Genomic DNA, 21,652 nt, shown 5'->3' with positions numbered 1-21,652 from the left:
GGACAGAGACTGAGACGGTGCCGCTGCATGTCGTGCCAAACCTCTCACGGCAGCCTCATCAGCTTGAGATCGTTTTTTTGAGATCGGCCTTTTTAGAGACTGCCGATCAATCATCCCAACGTGATTATCGGCCCTAGCACCCCTAGTGAATGATCACTGACTGTCAAGTTCAGAAGCAGTTTTGCTTGTTGTTCATTTCCTCATTCAAATTTAAGTCTCCCTGTCAAGTCAAGTCACCTTTATTTATATAGCGCTTTTAACAATACAGATTGTGTCAAAGCAACTGTACAGCATTAATTAGGAAGACATTGTGTCAAAAATGCAAAATGACAATGATCCACCATCTGGTCTGAATATGTACTGGATCCGGGTGACTGCAGTGACCATCTGATCTGGATACAGACTGTATCTGGTGGCCATGGTGACCTCGGAATAAAATAGAAACAGACTAATATTAGCGTAGATGCCATTCCTTGTATGCTAAGTGAAATCTGTACAGCTAGACTATTACATCACATCACATCACACACACACAAACACACACACACACACACACACACACACACACTGAAGCTGTAAATTGTGGGACAATTTTTATTTATTTATTTTTTAAATTTATTTTGGTAACACTTTATTTCGATAGTCCACTTTAGACATTCTATTAACAGTAAGTAACTTTGCAACTACATGTCAACTAGCAGTTAGTAGAGTATTAGTAGACTGTCTGCTTAATATCTTCTAACACTTTCTTTGTCAACATTCTACTAACCCTAAACCTACCCTAACAGTCTACTCTGAGAGTTAGTAGACATGTAGTTGCAAATTAATGAGAATTAGTTGGCATGTAGTTGACATGTAGTTACAAAGTTACTTATAGTTAATAGAATGTCTAAAGTGGACTATCGAAATAAAGTGTAACCTTTATTTTTGCCTTTGTTTGTGAGTGAGCCATGATGACTAATACAAAGACAAACAATGGAGGTTATTAATTACAGGAATTTTTGGAACCCTACATTTTCTATTGACTCTATTAACTGTCTTAAAACAAATGTTGTGATCATGTTGTGAAGACTGCACTGTACTGTAAATGTAATGAGGTAGGTGAAACCCAGTAAACTAATAATTCCCAACTTCACTGTAACTGCACAACAGCAGGTAGATGTGGACACTGACCACACTTTTACACTTGTATATGCATGGATAAACCTTTTGCCAGAGTTTGATTGTCTATCTACACATCAAAGCAACTGCTCATATACAAATTCTAGCTCTGAATAAGTGTTTTTGCTTCTTCCTCTTGTTTCTTGCAGTCTCAGCACAAATGCATTGTGATCTTTGCGCTGGTGTGCTGCTGTGCTGTCCTGATAGCATTAATATTCTCTGCTGTAGATGTGTGGGGGGATGACGAGGACAATATCGATGGAGCAAAATGTAGAAGATCCTGCCGGTAAGCAAAGCTAACACCTAACAAATGACAATGGACTCACCGTCAAAAATCTCAGATTAATCTTGTTTCAAAGATGTTTTAGATATTTTAACTGAAAAAAAAGCTCACACCTATATCCAGTCTGCATTTATGCCCAGTAAGCAGCATTTTTGCAGATTATGCCATGCATTCTTTTAGGCTGATGATACATGGGGCAACTTTTTGAGCAATTTTGCTTGGGCACATTCTCATTGAGGATGGGCAACAAATTTCTGTCTGGATACTTTAGATCGGTCGTGGGCCCTGTATCTCACCTGGTTGCCCGTTGATGGCAAAATTGCCCAAAGTTGCTCGGCAACATTGCTCAAAAAGTTGCCCCATGTATCATCAGCCTTATTGTTGTTGTTATGACCACTTTAATGTTTCAATTCATTTTGAATGGATCTTGAAATATGTGTGTAAATGTTATCTGAAATTAGTGAACAAGTTTTGTTATCTTGGCTCCCCTGGTGGCACATTCTGTATTTAATGAGGAAATAGGGACAGAGGCACAAAAGACATTAGATTGGACAACATGGTGGTAGCCTATATCAACCACCAAGGTGGTCTCAGGTCACGTTCCCTTTACAGGATGGCTCGACGCCTCCTACTTTGGGCACAGAGCAGACTCCTCTCATTTAGAGTGGTTCATGTGCCGGGCAGTCTGAACCTTGGCGCAGACATGCTGTCCAGAGGCAACGTAGCTCCAGGAGAATGGACACTACATCCTCTGATGGTTCAGAAAATCTGGTCTGTTTTCGGCAAGGCAGAGGTCGACCTCTTCACCTCAGAAGACAACTCTCACTGCCCTATCCATTTCTCCATAAAGCGGGATGAGCTGGCCCACAGTTGGCCCAGCTCTCGCCTGTACACTTTCCCCCCGATTGCCCTGCTTCCTCAGGTCATCAGACGGGTCAGGAAAGTCGGTTGCTCAGTTCCCCTGGTGGCCCCACTTTGGAAGAACCAAACTTGGTTCCCTGAGTTAGTGCAGCTGTCAGCAGCTGCCCTGTGGCCGATACCATTACGGAGAGACCTTCTCTCGCAGGCGAAGGGCATGATTTGGCACCCCTGGCCAGAGCTGTGGAGTCTTCATGTCTGGAGCCTTGACGGGAGCCTATGCAGCTCCCAACGAGAGTGAGCAACACCATTTTAGAGGCTAGAGCACCGTCTATGAGACATCTTTACGCCCTTAAATGGTCAGTCTTCTGTGACTGGTGTGCAGCACGAAGCCTGAACCCGGATTCTTGTGACGTGTCCCACATGCTGACTCTTTTGCAAGAGATGTTGGACAATGGGCTTGCACCTTCCACGCTCAAAGTTTATGTGGCAGCTTTCACAGTGAATCATTCCTTTGAAGCTGGCCGCTCAGTCGGCAGAAACGACTTGGTCATTAAGTTCTTGAAGGGCACCCGGAGATTGAATTCTCCTCGTCCTCAGACCGTGCCGACCTGGGACTTGTCCATAGTCCTGAGGGCCCTAAGGGGCCCTCCCTTTGAGCCGCTACATTCGGCCGACCTGCGGCCCATGTCACCCTCCTTTTGGCATTAGCGTTGGTCAATCGCGTGGGTGACCTGCAGGCACTGTCAATCAGTGCTTTCTGTCTGAAATTTGGGCCTAACGACTGTAAGGTCGTCCTCAAGCCAAGACAGGCTTATGTGCCTAAGGTGCTCTCAACTCCGTTTAGAGCCCAAGTTATTACCCTTATAGCGCTCCCCGCTGCGGGCAGTGAGCAGGGTCCCAATCCACTCTGCCCAGTTAGGGCTCTTAGAGTGTACATTGAATGCTCTGGTCTTTGCAGACAATCAGAGCAGCTATTTGACTGCTTCGGAGGCCGCTGTAAAGGTGCTGCTCACGAAGCAGAGGCTTTCCTGCTGGATAGTAGATGCTATAGCCTTGGCTTATGCCTCAGAATGCTTGCAATGCCCTATAGGGGTGAGGGGCCACTCCACCAGAGGACTGGCCTCCTCCTGGGCGTGGTCCAGTGGAATTTCTATAAGTGAGATTTGTGCGGCCGCCAGCTGGTCGTCGCCGTCCACATTTGCCAGATTCTATAATTTAGACTTCCCTGCCCTGCAGGCACGGGTTTTGTCTATTTAATCTGCCTATTTCTCCCTAAGGGTGGAAATGGTAATATCTGTAGTCCCAGATCGGCTGGGAACTTATTTTTACTTGTGATTGTGCGGCCGCCGGCTAGTCGTCAGCGTCCTTTTTTACTAAAATTCTATTTTTAGACGTCCATGGATTGTCTGTTTGATTTGCCTATTTCTCCCAGAGGGTAGAACTAGTTATATCTGCACTCCTCAGCGGTGCTTGGGACTCAGCTTCGCTCGTGTATTTAGGAGTCCTTAACTTAAGTGCTCCGAGACTGGGCTCGCAGAGCAGGTCGTTCTGTATCTGCTCGTAGCACGTGTGATTGGATGCGTTCTCCATACACAACATGAGAGAACGTTTGAAAGGGAACGCTCCAGTTACTGCGTTTGCATTTCTGGGTGCGGTCGATATTTGGCTCCTCGTGACGGCCACGATCGCTGTGTCACATGTCTGGGCTTTCAGCACGCTGAGGCTGTGTTCGTGGATGGTTCATGTTCTCATTGTGGGAACATGACCATCTCGGCGTTAAGATCGAGACTCGATTACCTTAAACGGTATAGAGTCCCCTTTGCCACACCCCAATCTAGTTCCTCTTCCAAGCATAAGAGGGCTACTTTGGTTGGTGGCCAAGGTGATCTGAGGGTTACGGTGTGGGCTTCCCCGACGAGACAGCCTCCTCGGGCCGCACCCCCATCACAAACACCGCAGCCTGTGGAGCCTCCTGTTGAGCTTGCTGGGCCCTCTCACCAGGATCCCAGTATATATATATATTAAAATAATTAAATAATTCTCCTTTAAAAATCTCATTTTAAATCAGAAATCACAAAAAAACACTACCAAGCCATCAGAACAGAACCAAAAACCGAGGAAACCCCGAGGTATGTATTGAACCATGGGCTAACTGTATTGTTGCATCCCTAGTATTTTAACAAGGAAGATAAATAAGCTTTTATGAAAAAAGAAGCTGTGGAATATGCCTTTGAATTTGTATTTATGTTCAATGAGAGACTTTAATGATTTGCATGCCTCAGTACAATCTTTGCTCCCTGAGGGTGAGAAATACGCCAACCGGCTGGATTTTTATGAGCCAGAAATTCAGCACTTTGTTGATTTTCAAAAGGGGTCGGATGGATGGTCAAACGCACAATCCCAGATAACATGTTCAAACAGGTGTAGCACAAGCCCAGTGTGGGAACAGAGGTGCAACTCACTCAAAAGATGAAGTACATGTAAGGCCTGATGATAGTGTATCAGCAACTTCCAGCAAAGCTTCAAAGAGTACTTCTTCATTTGCCCATGCACAAGCTGTAGCTGAGGCTGAGAGAGCCAGCATAAAGACATGAGCTGCTGCTTTACATGAGACACATGCCCTGGACATGGACAAGGCTAAACTTACAGCAGCTCAATATAAAAAGACAGAGCCGAAAATTCAAACAGAACTATCTCCTTCCATGGCCAAATTAGGGGTGCTTGAGGAGTTTGAAACATCAGCTCTGGTGCCTAGGGATGGCATGAATGCATATCTGGACAATTCACAGAGAGGGCAGTCAAGAACATTTCAAATGTACGATCCTTCAGACTCGGAATCAAGCTCATGTTTTACAACATCCAAACCCCCAGCGACTCTGGAAGAGGTTCAGCTCATTTAAGAGAAATCAGTGATCCAACACTGACCAGTGTCATGAAAAGACAAAAACATATTGCTGAGGAAATTTTGCAGCAACAAAAGCTATCAAAAGCAACGTACTGCATTACGCGTCCTCCATAATAACCTTTGAACACAACATAGAGGACAAAACTGACAATAGCAAAGACAAACGGCACTTTAGAGCAATATACATCTGGTATAAAACGCTGGCACAAAGCTGTCTGTATGTGGATCCTACGAAAGGACTGCTTGAGGTAAAAACAAGTATTCTAAAATAGCACATTGGTAATTAAGTTTAAGTAAAGTTAAGTAAAATTGCCAATTAATTTATTATAATATAGCATCATACTGGGCTGCTATTAAGCCAGAGGATGGTGCTGCTCTGCCTAATGATGCACAATTCTAAGAGTTTTTCTAAATTCTATAAAAAGACATGAATTTTCTAAAATCAGTGAAAGGCATTCAGAAAGTCAGAACATATGCCTTTTTAGACCCTGGTAACTCATCCACATTTTGTATAGAAGAAATACAAAAATGGGTAAATGCAAAGGGTATCAAAACTGTAATTATTCTTTGAACCATAGGTCAGGAGAAAGTAGTGAGCAGTTATGAGATTTCAGGTCTTGATGTTCAATGATGATGATGTATGCCTTCCACTTTCTGAAGTTTACATGCAAAACAAAATCCCTGTTACAACACTGCATATTAGGAGGATTTGAATGAATGGCTCTATTTGAAAGAGGTTTAGCTGAATCAGATTGATGCTGATAGGAATCAACACTTCCAAGACAATGGAGCTCTAAGGCAATGGAGAATAATCATTAACAGTCAAAGTCATGGGCCGCTAAGCAGTGTAGGCTTTTCTGGGATCTGTGGTAAATGGATCACTCATCAGTTGTTTGTCACAGGAGCTGGTGCAATACAAAGCGCACAACGAAGAAGAAGAATCCAACAAGGACATTACTGATAATTGTGAAGAGGTGTACATCCAAACACAAGCAAATCAACATCAATAACCAGCAACAGACTGAACAGAACGGGGAGTACTTATACTAACGAAAACATGGGACTAATGACCAAATTAACAGGAAAAGTGAACTGAATGAACTAATCAAAGGAACTAAGGAAAACTAGGTCATGAAACAAAACAGGAGAACAGAAACAAGGTCTAAAAGAAACCATGGCAGAGTTTTGGAGCCTGCTCTGTATGATAGGCCATGTGTAAAAGTACATTTCCATAGCTAAAATTGAGGATCTGGTAGTGCAACAATACAATGAGGACTTTGTGGAAGACCAATCTGAAATGTATTGTGAAGACAAACGGTTTAAGAAAATTGTTTCTGATCCTTCTGTGTTTCAAAATGGACTCTACTATCTGTGTTTGCCTTTTTGAAAGGAAACCCTGATGCCTAATATCTGCCAGCTAGCAGTGCAAAGAGCTCCCGTCCTTGTCAGAAGATTCAAGTAAGAGCCTTCCTTCTTTCTATTACATTCTAGAAAGGCCATTCTAAAATCATGGATCATTTGAACGTAGTGTCAGTACAGTTCGTCATAAATAGAACGAGGCATCAGTTTACTGATGGGGATCGTGTCGCATGGCGCCGTGCCGCGCCGCATCCAGTGTAGACAACATCACTGGGTTCTCTCCGGTGTAGACATGGTGTGAGTTTTTTTAACGGGTTATGTTATAGCCCTGCTTGTTTTTAATATTTTTATGAAATATCTGTATTGACTGCATGATCATATCATCGTATTATTTACTGCCATGGGAGCCACAAAGTAAAGCTTGGCGAGCCGCGCAATGAGTAACACTGCCTTACAAGCACTCTCTTGGGTGTTCTCCAATGTTTTTTGTCAGCAACCCTGATGGCAGACATTGAGAAAGTGTGCAAGAATACTGGATGGTGGTCCATCTTTTTGCAGCAGTCAGTTCCTCTAGGAGTGCAAGCTTTGCATTAATGAAAACCGCCACTGACAATGCAGGCACATTCACTAAAGAAGCTGTTGACACTGTGAGGAGAAACTTACAAGATCTATTCAAGCACAGATACTTCTGTGGTGATATATTTCCCCATGCGTTTCCCAAAAAAGGCAACACTGGTTGGATGATCTCCCTCACCTGCCAGAGATGTATGAGACCCAAGGACACTGATCTCCAGCAAGCACAGCTCCAGCATTTTTTGTGTTTTTATGGTTTTGGAGCAACTTGAAGGCAAGAAAATGATGACAGAATTTTTTTTATTTTGGCTGAACTGTCCCTTTAAAAGGAAACTCTCAGAGGACAATATCAGCTTGACATTCAATACCCCCTCAGATGCACACATGGCAGGCCCAGGTTCATCGCATCTGCATCAAAATAAAGACCAGTCCAACTGAACATCATTAAGAAATTATGTCTGTTATTGGATGCAGACAGCTTACTCATCAAAGGACCTAGCTGTAGAAACACTAAATGCCACTTGTTTTCATGTCTGATTTTGTTTTATTTATGTAAAGGCTATGAGAAATTATTTAATTGTGGTGTAAATGTGGTAAACATTCTTTTGACCTTTCATTCTTCTAATTAGAGAGCATTGAATGGGATGGCCACTTAAATATTTGATTTAATTTTGAATGGTCCTCAACATTTTTATATTATTATATGATATTAATTGGCTAGTATTATTAATTTATGTATTTATATTATGGGTATATTATATGTAAATAATACACAAAATATAATGTATATGTCCAGTGGCACAAATTTAATGAGGAACAGGAAAATACAAATTTTTTGTCTAATTTTGGAAAACTGCTTGTTGATATTAACAATTATATTATGGGCACGGTTGCAAATCAATAATTGGGCCAATATTTCATGTAGTCACAGGCCTTATATATTGGTAAAATACTGGGATACAGAATATAAATAATACAGTCAGTTGAATAACAGATATACGTATAAACTATCTGTTATATATATATAAACTATCTGTTATAACAAACTCATGCACAATGTATTTTTTTGTTTTAAGTTCACTTTTAATATGCCTGATTTTAGAAAATGAATGTTTCCTCGTTGCAATTTAGAAAGATACACAGTTTGACAAACTTCAGAAAAGAGAGACTGAAGAACAACATCCGAGATGGTCAGCAATACCTTTGAGCATGAGAAGCCTAACGGAGCTCAAATGGATCGGTTCATTGTGTTGGTCTAGGTCAGCTGAAGAAGCAGATGATGGCACCTTCAAACATGCTTACAGTGTGCTGTGTCTTTGTCCATGAATAATACCCGAAGAGGTTGGTCAGCTCCTTGTAAATGCCACTGTCCTTCACGGCCCTGCCTTGCTGTCCAAGCATTCATCTGCAAAGGTGTTGCACTTTCTCACCCAGCACTTTTTCTCTGTCATCACAAATGCATGCAGTGACTCAACAAGTTGCTCTGCGGTCAGCAAATTCACATCATGTTTCATGTGTTCAGGACTGCCACTGCAACAAACAACACCTTTGGTTCACTTTGTCTTCTGCTCTAGCCGGTGTACTAATCTACTTGATGTTGTGAACTGCTAATATTGTTGGCTCTTAAATTGCTTGTGGTGTTCCTCATTTGTAAGTCACTTTGGATAAAACTGTCTGTTAAATGAATATACAGTATGTAAATGTAGGCCTGCATAATTATTCCAAAGGATGTTCATAGCGTCACTCTGGCACTCCATCACACAGATGACAAAGACTTTAATGGGAAGATATTTTGAGAAATATTGAAAAATGTGTTGGAAGGATGTTTACTAATTACATAGCATATTAGGAATCAGGCTATCAGACAAGCTAATGCCATATTTTTTGTGATGCATTTTTAATGTAATTTTTTTATGTAAAGTTCAATACTGAATACGTTGTCATAAGATTGACATTGTTCCTTCATATTGTTTTGTTTTTAAATTTTAAACACGAGGGAAGCAGTTTATCACTAAAAGCACTGATTCTCACTGAAAATCTTGTAAGAAAGGTGAGCTTGCACACAAACCTTTATTTATTTGTTTGTTTGTTTGTTTGTTTTTCAAATGGTTAACTTGTTTGTCGGATCGCGCCACTCGCGTCCGGTGTAGACATGGTGTGAGTTTTTTTAATGGATTATGTTATAGCCCTGCTTGTTTTTAATATTTTTATGAAATATCTGTATTGACTGCATGATCATATCATCGTATTATTTACTGCCATGCGAGCCACAAAGTAAAGCTTGGCGAGCCGCGCAATGAGTAACACTGCCTTACAAGCACTCTCTTGGGTGTTCTCCAATGTTTTTTGTCAGCAACCCTGATGGCAGACATTGAGAAAGTGTGCAAGAATACTGGATGGTGGTCCATCTTTTTGCAGCAGTCAGTTCCTCTAGGAGTGCAAGCTTTGCATTAATGAAAACCGCCACTGACAATGCAGGCACATTCACTAAAGAAGCTGTTGACACTGTGAGGAGAAACTTACAAGATCTATTCAAGCACAGATACTTCTGTGGTGATATATTTCCCCATGCGTTTCCCAAAAAAGGCAACACTGGTTGGATGATCTCCCTCACCTGCCAGAGATGTATGAGACCCAAGGACACTGATCTCCAGCAAGCACAGCTCCAGCATTTTTTGTGTTTTTATGGTTTTGGAGCAACTTGAAGGCAAGAAAATGATGACAGAATTTTGTAATTTTGGCTGAACTGTCCCTTTAAAAGGAAACTCTCAGAGGACAATATCAGCTTGACATTCAATACCCCCTCAGATGCACACCATGGCAGGCCAGGTTCATCGCATCTGCATCAAAATAAAGACCAGTCCAACTGAACATCATTAAGAAATTATGTCTGTTATTGGATGCAGACAGCTTACTCATCAAAGGACCTAGCTGTAGAAACACTAAATGCCACTTGTTTTCATGTCTGATTTTGTTTTATTTATGTAAAGGCTATGAGAAATTATTTAATTGTGGTGTAAATGTGGTAAACATTCTTTTGACCTTTCATTCTTCTAATTAGAGAGCATTGAATGGGATGGCCACTTAAATATTTGATTTAATTTTGAATGGTCCTCAACATTTTTATATTATTATATGATATTAATTGGCTAGTATTATTAATTTATGTATTTATATTATGGGTATATTATATGTAAATAATACACAAAATATAATGTATATGTCCAGTGGCACAAATTTAATGAGGAACAGGAAAATACAAATTTTTTGTCTAATTTTGGAAAACTGCTTGTTGATATTAACAATTATATTATGGGCACGGTTGCAAATCAATAATTGGGCCAATATTTCATGTAGTCACAGGCCTTATATATTGGTAAAATACTGGGATACAGAATATAAATAATACAGTCAGTTGAATAACAGATATACGTATAAACTATCTGTTATATATATATAAACTATCTGTTATAACAAACTCATGCACAATGTATTTTTTTGTTTTAAGTTCACTTTTAATATGCCTGATTTTAGAAAATGAATGTTTCCTCGTTGCAATTTAGAAAGATACACAGTTTGACAAACTTCAGAAAAGAGAGACTGAAGAACAACATCCGAGATGGTCAGCAATACCTTTGAGCATGAGAAGCCTAACGGAGCTCAAATGGATCGGTTCATTGTGTTGGTCTAGGTCAGCTGAAGAAGCAGATGATGGCACCTTCAAACATGCTTACAGTGTGCTGTGTCTTTGTCCATGAATAATACCCGAAGAGGTTGGTCAGCTCCTTGTAAATGCCACTGTCCTTCACGGCCCTGCCTTGCTGTCCAAGCATTCATCTGCAAAGGTGTTGCACTTTCTCACCCAGCACTTTTTCTCTGTCATCACAAATGCATGCAGTGACTCAACAAGTTGCTCTGCGGTCAGCAAATTCACATCATGTTTCATGTGTTCAGGACTGCCACTGCAACAAACAACACCTTTGGTTCACTTTGTCTTCTGCTCTAGCCGGTGTACTAATCTACTTGATGTTGTGAACTGCTAATATTGTTGGCTCTTAAATTGCTTGTGGTGTTCCTCATTTGTAAGTCACTTTGGATAAAACTGTCTGTTAAATGAATATACAGTATGTAAATGTAGGCCTGCATAATTATTCCAAAGGATGTTCATAGCGTCACTCTGGCACTCCATCACACAGATGACAAAGACTTTAATGGGAAGATATTTTGAGAAATATTGAAAAATGTGTTGGAAGGATGTTTACTAATTACATAGCATATTAGGAATCAGGCTATCAGACAAGCTAATGCCATATTTTTTGTGATGCATTTTTAATGTAATTTTTTTATGTAAAGTTCAATACTGAATACGTTGTCATAAGATTGACATTGTTCCTTCATATTGTTTTGTTTTTAAATTTTAAACACGAGGGAAGTAGTTTATCACTAAAAGCACTGATTCTCACTGAAAATCTTGTAAGAAAGGTGAGCTTGCACACAAACCTTTATTTATTTGTTTGTTTGTTTTTCAAATGGTTAACTTGTGTGGTCTTAATTATAGGGGTTTGTAAAGATATGATTTAGAGAGAGTATTGATTTGGAGCTATTTAGTGTTGGACAGGGTGCGGGTAATGTGTCCTTTTAAGATATTCTATTACACAGACTCAATATACAGGCACTGTAACAGGATAGGAGCTATGATCTAATCTACATGCTTTAGCAGAAGAAAAAAGCATTAGCAGGCACTTCTCATCTGAGGCCACTTTCAGTACAAGTGAAATCCCTCTGGAGCCACTAATGATGCTTTAAGTGTTCGAGTTTGAGTGTTGGAGGTAATGCACAACTGGGACTTCAGTAAATCTAATTTCCTGAATTGAACCCGGGACCTTTAACAGCCAACATCCTTAACCACTAGACTACCACAACTCTCCTGTGAATTCTCTTTGCATTAGCATCTACTGTGCAATTTTTCTTAAGTTGAGAAGACAAATGTGTAAAATACCTTTCTTGAAGCTTATGGGTCAGACAGCCATGATAATAAGTTTTTATATAAAAGTTTTTTTTTTTTGATGGAATAGAATATGTAGTTCACTTCTACGTTTGAAAACAAAGTGTTTAATATGTTTCATGTAACCATTGTTTCAAATTTGATTCAAATCAGACTTTAATTTAGACATGATAAAACATTGAGACATTAGCATCATTTAGGAGAACATGTTCACTTTACAGGGGCTCCACCTTACCTAGGATCTCTCCTCCGGATTATGCCACATAGGGAATGGGTGCAACTGATTTCTTCGCTTCATGAGCCCACGTGACCAGGAAACATGCTTAAGGCAATGCTGGCAAGCCACCATAATATACATACATTTCTGTATGTATGTGTGTATTCATAATCATTGTTCACTCTCTTATTGTACTTACTATTGCATTATTTCCATTAGTATATGCTGTTCTCTGTTGTGTTTGTAGGCCTGCTGTGCTCCTCCGGATTATGCCACATAGGGAATGGGTGCAACTGATTTCTTCGCTTCATGAGCCCACGTGACCAGGAAACATGCTTAAGGCAATGCTGGCAAGCCACCATAATATACATACATTTCTGTATGTATGTATGTGTATTCATAATCATTGTTCACTCTCTTATTGTACTTATTATTGCATTATTTCCATTAGTATATGCTGTTCTCTGTTGTGTTTGTAGGCCTGCTGTCTCTTGTCATCAAGGTGTTTTGTTTCTCTTATTGATCTGTGTATTCCATGTCTTGTGATCTGATTCTGTCTATTGCAGCCAGATAAAGATTTCTTGTGCTGAATCACTGTCAGGATGATACATACACACACAACTGTATGCAATTTTGTAATCTTGTAAAATCTAAGAGGTGTCACAATGACATTTTTGTACACATAGAGGCAATTTATCAGTTATGCACCCCCATCCAGATGTATCCCATGTCACCGTTTCCGGGAACACACACGCTCCTTCAGATCCCAAAAGCAAACAATTAAAAAATGCTAATATGTACACAGTGTGCCTTAGTATTACCGAAAAATCGTCATCCTAACCGAACTCTCAGTTGGCTACACAGTGATTCATATTCTCTGAATCTTTAAAATATTGGCGTCAACATCTGACAAACAACAGCATTTATTGTTGCAAATCTCCATACCTGGGAAAATTATTATATATATATATTAATCATTATATTATCATTATATCATTGAATATGGATTGTCTTGTGTTTACAGTGTTGTGCTTGTGGAGAATATTCCAGAAGATCTGTCCATTCCATATAAGGACACAGTTTCACTGGCCACTGGTCTCCGTGAGCTTTTGGATCAAGCACATCGATCTGTTGAGATTGTGTCACCATGGTGGGCTCTGAACTCTACCGAGTATGAGTCAAAACCTCCCCAGGCCAAGCAGGTAACAGAACTGCTGACTAAGTCTAGAAGAGTTTCTTTTAAAGAGAGCTATAGATTCGTCCCAATATGACCACATTTAAATGTAACTGTTTATTTTGTCATCTTTAGGGTCAGATCTTACTCCATCAGTTGATGCGTCTGCAGTCTCGGTCAGTCCGTTTGAGGGTGGTCAGTGAACTAAGTAATTCCTCAGAGCTCAAGGCACTCTCTCAGAATGGTAAGTAGCCTATATAATATTATTTAGCATCCACTGTCCAACAAAACCATCTTGTGAGAATCTTTGTGTTTGGACCAAGTGAAAAGTAGCATAGGCACAGGAATTTGACAACGTTAATAACAGGTTACTCCATGATTCGTGGGGAAGACTCTAATCCAGGGGTGCCCAATCCTGTTCCTGGAGATCTACCGTCCTGCAAAGATCAGCTCCGGCCCTGATCAAACGCACCTGAACCAGCTAAATAATCTCTTCAGCAGCACTTGATAATTACAGATGAACCTGAAGTCTGCAGGTGGGTAGATCTCCAGGAACAGCATTGGGCACCCCTGCTCTAATCAGTGACCCAAGTAAACCTGCAAGAAATTTTAATAGAGCAATAAATAAAAAAGACATCCCCAAAGTGGGGGAAAACACATACCTACTCTTTTTAGGTCCACTCCCAGGTTTATCCACATCTCCACGTTCCCAGCAGACCCTCATTGAGCTTTGTCCTACTGCTTAGATTCTCCCTGGCCCTCATCTGCTCAGACAGATAGCTGAAGACAACAGGCTTTGGAAGGAATTCTGAAAAACTAAGAAGGACCACTGGATACTCAGGAACAGAAGATTAGAGAGCAATGATAGGAGACAAAGCAGGGAAACTGGGACTACTGGAGGCTTGGGAGAAGTAGTGAGAAATGGAAGTGAATTGGTATAGCTAATTATGGCTCAGAGGAGACAGTAAACCCCAGGGACTCCAGATGGGACATAGGAGTGGACATGAGTGGGGAATATGGAGGAGGAGTAGGGGAGTCAGGAAGACTGCTGGAATCCTGCAGGACTCAAGGAATCAGGAGAAAATCCAGTCTTGCTACTGCCAGTACATCCACAGACATTCTGCTGTGAGCATGTAGGAAATACTGCTGCTGCACATTATAACATATATGAAATAACCACCCAACAAAGCAGGAGACACAGAAATGGATAATACAACCCAATATATGCATGCTGCTGAGTGTAAGAATATAAACTGCTGCATCAGCTGACATGCATATATCCACACACACAAAAAGAACGAAAACAGGACAGGTTAGGACAAAACACCCCCAAAACAAGCAGATCTATCACCAAGACATACTGCTGCTGCTCCAAAGAGCCATGTGAACCGCATGTGTGCCTGGGCTACCCTGCCGACCAGCTTAACACTGGTGGCCCTACGTGTTAACACACTGTGTGTCGTTAAGAAATAGATATATTGACGAGGTCTTCTGACAGACGTGTGAGGCAACCAATCACAGTAAATGTTGCTACCATAACAGACCAGGATGCAACCATACATCTTTCATTCAAGTTCAACAAGAAAGTTAAAACAAATAATGGTGCAACAACCTGCAGTGAAAACAGCTAAGAAATTGATTGAAAACATTTGGTGTACTTGACATACTTTTATCACCTCCAAATTCCAACCATTAATTGAACACATGCATTTGATAGCACTTAGTCTAAACAATTTGAGAACCACTTATTTATCAGCGATTCATAACTGACTGTTTGTTCGTTGACCATCCAGGTGCGGAGGTGCATTACCTGAACATGACAGCCCTCACTAAAGGGCACATCAACTCCTCCTTCTGGGTGGTGGACAGGAAACACATGTACATAGGAAGTGCTGGCATGGATTGGAGGTCACTGTCTACGGTAAAGAACAAGTCTACTCTTAAATGCAAGTTTATAAATATGCTTCTTTTCAAAAGTGAGATTATTGTGTTCACTCCACTACTTGTTGCTTTACCAATTTGATTATTAATTTTATGTTGGAGTTGTGTGATATGACATGTTCTTCATTATGTTTAGTACTAATTCATTGGTCTGGTGATGTGTTATTTTCACAGATGAAGGAGTTTGGCATCATTATTTATAACTGCACATGTCTGGTGTTGGACCTGCACAGGATATTCAACCTCTACCGGCAACTGCAGTATAAAGACTTTTTGCCATCAATTTGGTCCAAGAAACTGAAAGCTCTGTATAACCAAGACAAGAACCTGCAACTTCATCTGAATGACACTGAAGCAAAAGCATACATTTCTGTGAGTTGAGTTAGAGATGTTTTGCTTTTTCATGTAACTGAATTATAGTGGAAGCAGAAAACAAGTCCTGGTGTACAGAACGATGATCCTTCATTTGATTTGTCCCACTCTAATGAAGTTTAATATGTTTATTACTATAGGCACACTACAGTATAAATAGAGCAGAGAGAGACAGGCTTAGAAATGCATGAGTAATTATGTTCATTTTTAGCATTGTTTATAGCAGAGAGATTTGCTATTATAGATTAACAGATGTAGGTTTCCATTGACTAAAGGTTGCATTGCCTTTAACATCCTTTTCAATCAATGAAATCCTCACAGAAAATGAACAAGAATCATTTATCATTGACTGCAGCTTCTGGAACAGCATGACAGCTGCGATCGGTCAAGGTTCCGGTTGTTGCCTGCCTGCTTCACACTTGATCAAATGCCTTACTGTGAGATGTGTTATATTTCAAAAGAGAGATGCTGCTCTCATGGTCATGTGCTGGACACACACGGAATAAAAGTGGCAGTGTCCGCGTAAAGTCTCATGTAATGCATGTTTGGTGGTGGTTTAATAACCTTAAGCTTCAGCAGCAGTGATGTTGATCATAGTCTTCGTGAGATTTGTCTGATCTCACTGTATCCAAATAAACTGGAAATGCTATTTCATGGGACTGATAAAGCGGACTACATTGGGTGCACAGGATGTTAAATTATGCTGTTTATGTTATCATGCTGAGGTTCTTGCACTGTTATTCACCTGTGATCATTGTTTAAAATTGTACAACCAACTTCAAATCTGATCTGGTTGTGACAGACCAACAGCACTGGGACTTTCCATTGTTTGTATCAGTCTGCTAGTCTGTGTTTGTTTGAGACTGACTGTCAGTGCATCTGTGCGGGGATTTCTACAGGGACTCAATCTGTGTCGGTCTGCATTGAATCAAACAAGTCATTCAAAAATGCTGATTTATTCAGCAACCAAACAAGCAATAGCTGTGTCCGAAACAGCACACTTCCATAAAATATAGACTAGGAAAACCAGTGCGTGTGAACAATAGCATGTCAGAATACTTACTTTTCATGAAACATTATTTGAGCAATACCTGGAGGATTTTCTACTTCCTACTTGTGCAACCTGTGGATAAGCAGAATGCTTTTTAAAATTTAAATACATTTGATGTGCTTCACACAATATCCACTAGGTGGTGCATTATATATATATATATACAGTATATATAATTTGTTGTTATTAGCAGCATGAAGTGCATTAAACATTACATTATATCAAGGTCTCCCAAACCGGGGTTCAAGAAGAAACTGCAGGGGGTTTGTGAGTTTAATGAAAAGCTAATAATTAAATCGTAAAAATGTAAAATTAAAGTAATTTTAAAATAGCAACAGTCAAGTAAAACACTTACTAAAAATATGCAGGTTTTTTTGTTTACCTGCATGTCATGTGACCATTAACCAAGTCCAGAGAACTGTGAACAAATGTGTTACTTCATTATTAATTATTATTAATTGATTAATAATTACTTAATTACTAATCCCTACATTACATGTAAATAAGTAATAGCATGGATCTGTGCATTTAATGTGTTTGAAAGCCTCCCAAAGACATAATTATGCAATTCATCTGCACACAGTGAGTTTTCAGGTTCAGTACATCAATAGTCTCCATACTGGAAACAGCACACAAATCTACACGGCACACAAAAATAAGGCTTGTTACCATGTTCACTACCCTTGACTCCCCTCCCACACCAATCGCCCATCACACGCTGAGCCAGATCACTCGTACATGCACACTTACACAAATGACAATAACTCCAGTGTGGTGACTCCTTACAGGAGCAGCTGAAGGAAAGGGAGAGAGGGAATGCTGCATAACTGGCACTTTGTATTTGTATAACAGTGTGAATGAAAACTGTCCAACTAACATGTGTCCCTGGAGCACAAAAGCAGTGTTAAGTCGCTGGGGTATATTTGTAGCAATAGCCAACAATACATTGTATGGCTCAAAATTATAGATTTTTCTTTTATGCCAAAAATCATTAGGATATTAAGTAAAGATCATGTTCCATGAAGATATTTTGTAAATCTCCTACCATAAATATATCAAAACTTAACTTTTGCATATAACTATTTGTTCACATAATCTGGGCTAAAACATGCTAGCCTTGAAAAGATATTTAGATAGAGCTGAAGAGTTGAATTTGAAGGGGATCTATTATGCAAAATTCACTTTTAATATTGTTTTTGAATACAATTATGTGTCACAACCACCCAACTGTGGTAAAAATCCATAGCCCCCCACACACATTCCACCTGGGACTTATATTACATCTTGTAAAAAAGTGGCATAATAGGTCCCCTTTAAATGATTGTATCATTATTGTGCTTTTAATGCTGTTATTTGGATGCTATTAAACTTGTTATTTAAAGGGCAGCACTGAAGCTTGCTTTTCTGTTCAAGTGTGTACCATAATAGCTTCCGCATTTATTGTGATATGAAAATGTGATACCGTCAGGACACAGATAGCATCAGCTAAATGAGCAGCTGTGCGGATCAGAGCTAACGACCACTGGCCTCGAGAAAGAGTCGAATCACTGAATGAATCTGAATACATCTTTTTTAGAATCAAATTAAGTCACTGGGATGATTCAGAGGAACTGATCACTGCTTACAGCTTGATTTAAGACAAGATAAGTGCTGCAAGTCAAAGGAGGTTTATTTGAACAGATGTACCAGCAGTATGATTTGCTACAGTTCGTTTTTCATTTGTGTTCATGGCCAGATACATCAAGTAATCTAAGGCATGGATCAATTTTGAATGATCAACTTTTGTTTCATTTGCTATAAATGGCCTCTATGGCTGTACTACTGTTACTCGTACTGAGTGCATATACCGAAACTGACAACATATGTACTCTGTTCTTCTTCTTGTAGAAGTTCTTCATTCCTCAGATGCAGAGCAATGGATATCTCTACGGAATCAATCACAACAGATACATGGTGACAGACACATCTGTGTATCTAGGTAAGAACATCCTCTGCATTCATTAAGCTGCTGATATCATATTAAGTGAATTGAGATTTGAATTGAATTGAGGGGGGAAATAAAACACGTTTGAATAATTTCTCCTAAAACCATGTTTCTGGGCTCTCAGGGAATTTAAACTGGGTGGGCAACGAGTTTGTCTACAACGCCGGTGTTGGGATGGTGATCAGTCAGCAGGTGGAGCAGAACAACTCGACTGTAGTTGAACGGATGAAAGCTGTCTTTGAACGAGACTGGCATTCCCACTACAGTAAAACTCTCCAGCCAAACAAGATCCCAGCGTGCAGCATGCACACATTCAAAGAGCAGCCTGCGGCAAGCGATGCTGTCTGAAAATGACATGCAAACCTTAAATTTATCAATCAATTTGTTGGCTGTGTTTCCTTTTAATTGTACATAGTTCATACAACAAGCAAGGCTTTCTATCAAACCCATTTTTGTAAGGTAATAACTATTTTGCTATATTGTTTGGCCAGTGTTTTAACCTGGTATTAAGATGCATTTTCATGATGCAATCACAAGTGGTACTATCAGACTCAGAGCTGTCATCTTTATCCTTTTCATTTGCGTCCTTTACGCTTGGAAGCCAGGTAACATGGGTTTGTCTGATAGACTGTATTTAGGCACGCCGCTCTGCACTCCCATGAAAGTAATGTAGGGTGTGACAAAATAAAATAGAAGGGTCTTGACAAAATCTGATTATAAGTGCTCACAGGAGATGCATTTGAGATACAAACATCTCGGCTGGCGCGCACATAGAAAAAAACGAGTTAAAGAGCTCACTGAGGGATTGACAAAATTGTGTTATTATATATAAAAATATATATATTCTTATTATGAGGGAGTAATATGATCAATCCAGACTGAATGTTTTACTCACACACACACACACACACACACAGACAAATGCATCTTAATAGCACATGGAGATGTTGTATGACTTGTTTTAAAATGTTTGTCTCTGCTTAAGCGTTACCCTGAGATTTTCTATTCTACAAAATGTTTTTACCTTTAACTATTAGGGGGAAAAAAATTGTTTTCAGTTTCACTATCACTTTTGTATTCATAAAATTCTGAATGTGCTTCCAGATATTTTTATGCATGAAATGGTTAGGCATAATTAATAGTATGCATTATCAAACACTGTATTTAAAATTTAATTTAATAAATACTTTTTTACAGATTTTTATACATCTTGATTTTTTGCTGATTCAGTATATCTGCAAGGTGATTTATGTTGGTCCATGTTGATTTAACACATGTTAAAATATGCTGGTAAATTAGCAGTTGATTTATTTGTACTTTGTATTTTAACTAACATTATGACTGTCCTTCAATGAACAATGAACAAAAGTGTTTACCAGGTAGGCAAGCTGTTTCGAACTCCCAAAACGAGCCCCAAATGAACTTTGTTTTGGCCTGATTTTCTTCTAAATGACATCACACAAGTGAATTTTGATTGAAATAAATCAACATCAGACGGACGGTCCACACAAAGATCTGATCTCACCATCAGTCTGTGATTACATTTTTTTTTTCTCCAAATTTGATATCACCTTACACAATGCACATTTTTTTCAGTTAGCTTAACATAAAAATATTACGGTATTGATATTTAAAATTCTATATGTCATTAATAAAAATTATGCCTTAATATACATGTCATTACGGGGAGATGGGGTGGAGAAGATATGCTGGAAGAATTTATGATAGCAAGTGAGTAAGTGTAATGTTTCAGTTCTGCTGTCCTTGACCTTTAGTTTGAAGCTTATTGTTTTCTCTGTTTCCTTTCTGTTTCTATGGTTTTGTCTGACAGCTGACTTTCTGTGTGAGTGCTTTGTGTGTGTGTGTCAAGAATCTTACGAAAATATAAATTGAAACTGAATAAAATGTCTTTGAAACAGAAAAAAATAAATCACAGGCAAAATCTTTGACTTCGTTTTTAATACGCTGCATGTTTTGCTAACTGTTTTCTCCTTTTTCTTTCGCTGATCTGTACTTACAAATGCGCATAGTTTTCATTTACTCTTCTGAAGTTTTTGTTCGCCGTTCTGGCACAAATCTCTCATGGGGGCGGGGCTTGCAGCGGTGTGTTCTCATTGGCTACTGATTTTTTGATTGACAGTTTCTTGACCTGGAAGTGCAGGCATCAGTGTTGCACCCATGTGGATGTGAGCGTCTGTTAGCGGCTTCCTATTTCATTTTAGTAATACAAAGTTTTCTTCTTGAATTTAATCTGTATCTGTTGCTATTACTATGTCAACATAAGCTTTTAGGAACGCGAGATCAAACACGAGAGAAAATGAAGGTCAACTGAGGTTTAATGAGATGTACTGTATATAATACTGAAAATAGCATACAATGTCCAATGTTTTCATATAATTTTTTTTTTTTATTATTGCTGATGATTCTTTTGCATTGTAGGGTCTAATTAGGTTGTGCTGTTACAATTTAAAGATAATACTAGTATCATATGTGTGTGATATATTCAGACATCTAGAAAGTCTCACTCCAACCAGGTAATCAAGGTTGGCAACCCTGGCCAAAACCCTTAGCATATGCACTTACACCATCACAATTAATGATCACTTAAAGGGGTCATATGATGCGATTTCAATTGTTCCTTTCTCTTTGAAGTGTTACAAGCTCTTGGTGCATAAAGAAGATCTGTAAAGTTGCAAAGACTAAAGTCTCAAAACCAAAGAGATATTCTTTATAAAAGTTAAGAGTCAGCCACACCTACCTAAAACG

General features: G+C 39.4%; 2 protein-coding genes across 2 annotated transcripts in view; both read left to right on the top strand.

The window, feature by feature from the left end:
* Positions 1–17,729, top strand: part of LOC107725001 (inactive phospholipase D5-like) — a 35,948-nt gene extending 18,219 nt beyond the window's left edge. The window contains exons 2-7 of the mRNA XM_016534117.1: positions 1,311–1,447; positions 13,389–13,566; positions 13,674–13,782; positions 15,332–15,459; positions 15,654–15,851; positions 17,691–17,729. Coding sequence (XP_016389603.1) covers positions 1,311–1,447; positions 13,389–13,566; positions 13,674–13,782; positions 15,332–15,459; positions 15,654–15,851; positions 17,691–17,729 — 789 coding nt within the window. The remainder of the gene's footprint in view (positions 1–1,310; positions 1,448–13,388; positions 13,567–13,673; positions 13,783–15,331; positions 15,460–15,653; positions 15,852–17,690) is intronic.
* A 982-nt stretch (positions 17,730–18,711) lies between these two features.
* On the top strand, positions 18,712–19,234 carry LOC107725000 (inactive phospholipase D5-like). The gene is made up of 3 exons (XM_016534116.1): positions 18,712–18,717; positions 18,790–18,880; positions 19,011–19,234. Exons 1-3 carry the CDS (start codon positions 18,712–18,714, stop codon positions 19,232–19,234), a joined length of 321 nt encoding a protein of 106 aa, XP_016389602.1.
* Positions 19,235–21,652: the final 2,418 nt, after the last annotated feature.

The sequence above is a fragment of the Sinocyclocheilus rhinocerous genome, unplaced genomic scaffold (assembly GCF_001515625.1).
Source record: "Sinocyclocheilus rhinocerous isolate Xijiao unplaced genomic scaffold, SAMN03320098_v1.1 scaffold125, whole genome shotgun sequence".
In the NCBI taxonomy this organism is placed as follows: Eukaryota; Metazoa; Chordata; class Actinopteri; order Cypriniformes; family Cyprinidae; genus Sinocyclocheilus; species Sinocyclocheilus rhinocerous.
The sequence above is the reverse complement of the archived record's forward strand: the minus strand, read 5'-3'. Positions and strand labels throughout refer to the sequence as shown.